The 7469-nt window shown below is 38.7% G+C and overlaps 1 protein-coding gene across 1 annotated transcript; it reads right to left on the bottom strand.

Moving 5' to 3' along the window:
• Positions 1 to 1848: 1848 nt before the first annotated feature.
• LOC107677258 (high choriolytic enzyme 1-like) lies at positions 1849 to 3940 on the bottom strand. The gene is made up of 9 exons (XM_016472093.1): positions 3851 to 3940; positions 3728 to 3758; positions 3583 to 3645; positions 3280 to 3432; positions 3086 to 3203; positions 2792 to 2970; positions 2518 to 2599; positions 2314 to 2435; positions 1849 to 2014 (listed from the first exon to the last, which is right to left on the bottom strand). Exons 1-9 carry the CDS (start codon positions 3917 to 3919, stop codon positions 2010 to 2012), a joined length of 822 nt encoding a protein of 273 aa, XP_016327579.1. The 5' UTR covers positions 3920 to 3940; the 3' UTR covers positions 1849 to 2009.
• Positions 3941 to 7469: the final 3529 nt, after the last annotated feature.

Genomic DNA, 7469 nt, shown 5'->3' with positions numbered 1-7469 from the left:
GCGATAAGGTTGTCAAGCTTGAACAAATATAAACACCAATCAACGAACACTACCACAGTTGGCTAATCAGCTCAAGACAAAGAAATTGTACAGTATGTTCATAATCATGGTTTTTCAAAGATCATTAACCTCATAACAATGAAGCCAAATTGTTCAGGAAATCAGAAATAAATAAATACACAACTTCATTTTGCAAATAAAATAATGTTAATGTTGTACATGTTATAATGACTAATTTTATTTTATTTATTTTTTTCTGCCAATGCATGTGTCAAAAACACGACTGGCACAGACAAATAACGTTAATTAAATCTTACCTGAAGTCACAGTGAGGTTCCAAAAGCCAGACGCCATACACGCTTGCAGAAGCTGCTAAAAATAAGAACATACCGCTATATTTTCTCATTAATTTCATAGTTCCCCCAAAACAATTTGAATTCTGTCATCACTCACCCTTAAGATGCTCCAAACCATCTAAGACTTTCGTTCATCTTCAAAAGATCTATACGCACATCATATTTGATATAGAAGCTCTCTGGGGTGAGCTCATTATCATACGAACCAATCAGAGCCGTTCAATGACTCTGGAACCAATCAGGTTTAGTCAGTCTGTTGTTTGAATGTAAACGCAAGTTTTTATAAAAATATATTTATTAACATAGTATTTCTACTATACTTTTTAGAAATATACTAATAGTGTGCTTGTGTTTAGCATATTCCTTAAAAGTGTAACTAAGCATATATTTATTACCAAAGCATTTCTAGTATAATTTTTATAAATACATTAAAAGTATGCTTCTGTTTAGCATATTTCTTAGAAGTATAACTAAGCATATATTTAATACAAAAGTACTTCTAGTATACTTTTTAGAAATATATTAAAATGCAATTCAATATATTTTTATTGCACTTCAAATAAGCATGTTGGGAATACAAATGTATTATAAACATACTACTTGAATTTCAAGTATATTTTTAATACATTTAATACTACGTCTTTTTCACCTGGGATGAGGAAGGGTCATCTGGTCTGATGAATGCTTTTACTGTATGTGATATTTATTTTGTGCACTGTGTGATACACAAATATGGAAGTGTGTGTGTGTGTGTGTGTATAAAGCCTTTTAAAAACTACACAAAATATACAATATTTGTGCCTTTAACATCCCTGTAAAAGCCATGCAAACATTTTGATTTGGATAGTTTGTGGTTAATTTTATTGGATTTTATTTATTCATGTTATAATCTGTGTTTCTCTGGTTAGATAAGGAAATAATGTGAATTTGTGTGACCAGTGAATGAATTAGGTTATATAGATTATTTAGAAGTGTGAATTTCCTATAGAATAATTACATGATCATGTATGCTGTTGAAAATTTTCATTAAGGTTTTTCATGTCATATAAAGTTGCTGCTGCTATTTTTTAGAAAGTGTGATATTGCTCTTTGTATTGAGAACATACTGTATTACGGTTATTGTATCATCGTTTTATTGATGTACATACAGTACTATGGATTAAGTGCTTGGTTCTTACTTATGCATGAACTACATGATATTAATATAAAGACAAGGGCACATAATGTCGATGGCATTCACCAGTTTTACTAATGCAAAAGAATTACCAAAAGCCAAGAACGAGAAAGAGAAAAGCTTTTATAAACATAAATTGGTTAAAAAACAACAACAACAATTCTCTCACAAAAGCCATCAATCATAGGAGTTTTATTTTTTTTAAGCAACATCTCGTTTTAAAGAGCTTTTTGAGTTCACACTATTTGCAACTTTTGTTGATTTGTCACAAACTTCTAATACTGGAACATAGTATTATCTTTACGGTTTATGTAGGCTACTGAGAGGTGTCGGATTTCAAGGATGTCTGAATAAAAAAGATAGAATAAGTCAAATAATTTAACACTGTGATGTGCAAAAAAGGAAAGTTTAAAAAAGAATGATTGAAATGAAGATGAATACTGTCATCAAACACATCCTTCATACAGTCTGGCAGCACTTCAACCTGAGGAAAAAAATAGCAATGAACATGAAAAGAAAGTCAAGACTTTGTTATAAAGAGTTATTTTAAGAGTTAAAAATAAATCCCACTGCAGAGACCACCAGACTTGTTCACTAGTTTAGCCTGCAGGAGTAAAATAAAGACCATTCAGACCAAGTGTTGCTAGTGAACAGCATGGGTATGGCGGCCCATCTGCTAACCAGCATAAAACACCCTGGAACTGTGTGTAAATTCATGGTGGTCTGAGGTGGTGATCTCAGCAGAGAATCACAAATGCAAGTGTCAGTAAAGATTTAACGTACGGCAGTAGAGTCTGTTAATCCACAGGATGTCATTGCGGCTCATACTTCGAGCTTCACCAATCACAACATTCCCATCAGGAATGGGAATCATGGTTGGCTCGTTGTTCCTGGAGAAAGCTTTCCTAAAACAACACACATAAAGAAACAACAGTAAACTCTGATGAAAAAAAAAACTGTTTTGTACAGAACTACAAGAACACTTACCTTGAATAGTGCATCACAGATTTGTAGTCATAGGGGGTTGCCCGATTATTGGTTTCTCTTCTCATGAAATTGTGCCACTGTGCTGTTACAGTGAATATTAAAGACTATAAATGTAAACGTGGTAATTACACTGTGAAATTTAATCTAGACTACAACTGATGTGATTAAATGTAACATGCCATGTTTTTATCCATTTTGTTTGATTTAAAACATAAAATCAATATTTTTTGTTCTTGTTGTTTCAATTTCTCAGAAGAGTTCTAAAGAAAAATACCAGGTTTGATGTTCTCAAAAAGGATTTTGATGTGTTTGTCGCGGTCGCTGCGGTTCTGTTCATGATGGAACCCGAGAGCATGAAGGAGCTCGTGTTGAACAGTACGGTGATAGACACACCCAGGACGCTCGAAAGAAACAACCTGTCCTCCACCTTGGCGCCCCAAATATGAATAGCAACTGTGGATCACACATAACACATCAGCAATCAGGTTGAATATTTATGTTTTGGGAAAGCACATTTACTATATAAACAGAAATGGGTTAGAAAGGAGCCATAAATCAGGAGATTTACCCAGAATGAGACTTTATGTAGAGAAAGTGCCTCTGCCCTTCATGTGGTACAAATCGAATGCAGGAAACATCCACAAATGACCGCAAGCCTCTTTCAATCACTTTTAGTTCATCTGGAGCTGTGGTAGGGGTACACTATTAATAAGATCATGTGACACTGACGAGATATCAAAAGTAGTGATCTTTGTCACTTACAGTACTGGTTGGAGATCACGCAGGGCACATAGACTAATCCATCTGTGCTTCTCTCCCATTTGCATTCACGAGCTGTGCACGGATCTGCATTCTTGAACCCTGTTGATACGGCGATGTCTCCAAATGTGATCAAGGGCCCATCCACTCGCTGTCCTGTGTGGTACACAGTATAATGCACAAAATCATTCAGTCTATTGACACTGATAATATAATTGAATGAATAGGATGAAGAGGAATTTGCCATCAACTGCTACACAAAAGATGTGCCTATATTATCAAATCATATAGCTTTCATACTCTTACCTGCATGTTTGTTGGACTGGATTATAGTTGACACTGGCATGTCATCTTTCTTAGTGATGTTACCTGAGACATGAATCAATAAATTATTAATAAAACACTATAAAAATTACAAGTTAGCTTTTATTTTTCTTTCTGTGCATCTTACCAGTCTTCCCAGAGATCTTTTCGAATAAATCCTGTTTATGAATTTTAAACACATGTACATTGTGTACATAATATGTACAAATGTACATAATTTTTCATTTCAGATATTATTGTCTGTTCTCACCTCAGTAGGACGACTCTGAGCGGGAACAGAGCTCAGCAGAAGAGAGACGACCACCACCAACAGGTACATGTTGAGAGCCTTCTGAGAAACCGTTCTGGATCAGACAGAGCTGGGAGCTATATACTCTTCTGAGAGTCTTAACTTCCTTTTGCCTGTTAGATTATCAGTTATTTATTATTTTATCACAAACCCCAGTGTGTTCTGTTGCAGTGCAGGCCTGGAAGAATAAATGAGCAGATACAGAGAGTCGGTGCACTACCAAAGCATTCTCAACTTTATTAAGGAAGATGGTTCATATTTATACAAACAATATCAGCCCAGATGTCTCAGACATCCAATCAAAGTATTCAGAAGTTACACATTACCCTATATGGATAGAAATAAATATAGTTGTTGGTTATAAGAGGCAAGTAAATTTCAGGAACAGCAGAAAGAGAATGCAATTTTATAGTGCTTCTTTTTTTAGTTTCCCAGAACTGTGAGAAAATATAACAAGATGTCATGTTTCAAAGAACTGGCTATTCTTATTACAAACTATGTATATGGTGTGATATATATATATATATATATATATATATATATATATAAATTAATGTCCCTGTTACACTTAATGTTGTCACATTTTCTTGGTTAAATAAAAATTACATGAAAAAGACAGAACAAATACAATTCTATTTTGTATTTTATTAACATTATTTTTTATTTTATTTAATAATTTAAATTCTAATTATACATTTCATAGTGTTTTTATGCATTTTTACATTTATTCCAAAATAACTAAAGGCAGTAACAATTTGAACAATATTTTGGAAACACTTTACAATAAGGTTTCATTAGTTAACTACTTTAGTTAACTCGAACTAAGAATGAACAATACTTCTACAGCATTAATTAATGTTAGTTAGATGCTATTTACACAAAGTGAAAATAATTATTGTATTTACACTGTTAAAATAGCAGGATTTTCTGCTATTTATACTACTTATTGCAAACCTTGGTTCCCTGAGATAACGAGAACAAGCATTGTGTGAATCACGCTTAGGGAATGATGTCCAAAAGCGCCATGCTAGGGAGAGGCCCTAAGGAGTGCGGACAGATCTCAGGTCAGGATGGCATGAGGGTGAGGTGGGTTCAGTCTCCTGGCTTCTCTCAAGAGCTTAATGACTAAGCCATGCGCATACCTACAGACTGGCTGCCAAAAGAGTGTGATTCGCTGCAATGGCTGCCACGTATACTTTGAGCACATAATGGACAATACATCACAGGAGGATTGGTCTTCATCCTCAACTGTGCACCAGTCAGAAAATACAGACCATTTGACGGCATAGAGGCGTCTTGCAGATGGAGCTATAGCTTCTGAAACAGTGTTGGCTACCCTCACTGGGAGCTGCAAAAGCTCCCATCGAGGGGTGAGAGATGAAGGCTCCACAACTCGGGTTGGAGGTGCAATAGTGATCCTCTCCCTTGGGAGAGAAAGTCCTTCCTCAGTAGGATCTTCCAAGGAGCTGCCAATGACAACTGTACCCACTCAGGGAACCAGAATGGTGCCACTAGAAGGACTGAGCACCTGACCTACCTAATTTGTCTGATGACCTGAGGGAGCAGAGTGATCATGAAAAAGGCATACAGGCGAGCACTGGTCCATTCGTGGGCCAGTGCATCTTGTTCATTTGAGAAAAATGTTGTGCAATGAGAGTCTACCTCTGCCTTCCCGAAGATCTCCCAAATCATCTGAACCGTGTAGAGGAGATTCACTGACCCAGGACCACATGTGCACTCCTTGGTTCAATTTGCCCTGCATGTGCACTGCTTTTAAGGACTGCTCCCTTCAGTGTGCTCACAAGAGGCGGCACCTCACCATTCTGTAGAGGGACCATGGCCTGAGACTGCCCTGGTGAATTATAAAGGCTACCATATTCATGTTGTCCGAACAGAGGAGGATATGGTGCCCTTTTAAGGCTGGAAGGAAGGTTTTGAGGGCCAGAAAAACCACCATCCTTTCCAGGCAGTTGACATGCAGGAGCTGCTCCAGGCTGGACCAGGATCCAAACACCAGTCTGTCATCGCACAGTGCCCCCCAACCTGAGTTGTAGGCATCTGTCATGACTACCTTTCTTCTGGAGGTCAGTCCCAGTTGGACATCCGCTTGGTACAGGCATGGGGCCTTCCAAGGGGCCATGGCTCTAACACAGCAATGGGTCACCGTCCCTTATGCCAAGCACGGGATGGGACACGGGCTTTCAGGGAATTCAGCGTTTATGGAGCAGGCCCAGTGGTACCACAGAAGATGCGGCTGAAAAGCCTCTACTTTGAACGCTGAATTCTCAGTGAGCATTGTGGCATGAGCAGGCCCGTATCTGTGCTGAGTCGAGAACTTCCAAGTATACAGCCCTTCAATTCGGACTGTCCCTGGCTCCACACACTTTTACGAAGTGTATGGTCATGGCTCTCTTGTCACTGAGACAGAATTATCTCAACAACTGGCTAGTATAAGCCTGGTTGGAAGGGCAATAGCTCTGCTCCTCAGTCACCTGGAGCGCCTTGGGCTCAGAATCAATTCAACCAAAAGTTCTCCCAGCCAGTGAGTCGCTTTTCTTGGGTAAGTCATCCTCTCGAACGTGAATCTCAATAACAGTCTGTGATAAGGGGCTATCTGAATATTAAAGTAAGCATCTTTCAGATCCACTAATAAGAACCAGTCTTCTGGGCAAATTTGCGTGAGGATTTGCTTCAAAGTCAACATCTTCATCAAGGCGTGGTACAGGTGTCTGAGATTAAGGATGGGCCTGAGACCCACCATCATCCTTTGAAACAGGGAAACATTGGCTGTAGAAGCCTGACTCATTGAGTACTGGTGGGAGCGTTTCCACAGCACTCTTCGCCAGCAAACAATTTACTTCAGATCAGAGAATGTAAGCATTGTTGTCCTGGACCGAAGTTTGGATCACACCCCTGAAGTGAGGGGGTTTGCGAGAGCGAATTGGAGAGAATAGTCTCATTCTATAATCTGCAGAACTCACTCGACATGCATGAATGGCTTCCCAGGCCTGAAGCCAGGTCTGTTGAGTGGCAGACTCTGGGACCAGCCTGGGGTCCGGGAAGAGAGTAGTGCTGTCTGAGCTCAGGCTCTGCTGTAGGAAAGTGAGGGTGGCCAAGACTGAAAAGTAGGTGCAAACTGACCACTCCATCCTCAACATCCTTGGCTTCTTCTTTGGAGTCAGCGAGGAGATGATCTTCACACTGAAGGAGAAAGATTCTGATGAAACGACACTCATCAGAACATAGGCAGTCGTCCATGACCATTTTGGTGGACTGAAATTCCATTGGTTTGTGCAGCTGCACAAATGTTAACAAATCAGGCTTCAGTATTCAGAGAAAATGTAGTTTCCCCCAAGCATGATTCACACAATATGAAAGACCATTTCAAAAGGGAGCTCGTGTATAAATAACTATCAGTTTAATTTCTCAACATTTTGTCATTTATACTTACTATCTCACATCTTGCATCTCTAGACTTTATTGTCCCTTTAGGGAAATTCTTCTTCACAGCATCATTCCATTCCACAGAGAGTGTCACCATGACACAACATCATGTAAGCAGAGCGAGGATGGCTGTGTC

This window comes from Sinocyclocheilus anshuiensis, unplaced genomic scaffold (genome assembly GCF_001515605.1).
Source record: "Sinocyclocheilus anshuiensis isolate Anshui unplaced genomic scaffold, SAMN03320099.WGS_v1.1 scaffold1677, whole genome shotgun sequence".
Lineage (NCBI taxonomy): Eukaryota > Metazoa > Chordata > Actinopteri > Cypriniformes > Cyprinidae > Sinocyclocheilus > Sinocyclocheilus anshuiensis.
This window is presented reverse-complemented; position numbering and strand designations above follow the sequence as displayed.

Bases quoted from the DNA above. Each gene is read 5' to 3' on its own strand.
- LOC107677258 (XM_016472093.1), bottom strand. From the start codon at position 3,919: ATGTACCTGTTGGTGGTGGTCGTCTCTCTTCTGCTGAGCTCTGTTCCC. The intron at 3,433-3,582 runs GTAAGAGTATGA...TGTACCACACAG, and splicing joins CCAGTCCAACAAACATGCAG to GACAGCGAGTGGATGGGCCC. The intron at 2,600-2,791 runs GTATTTTTCTTT...TCACTGTAACAG, and splicing joins TTTTGAGAACATCAAACCTG to CACAGTGGCACAATTTCATG.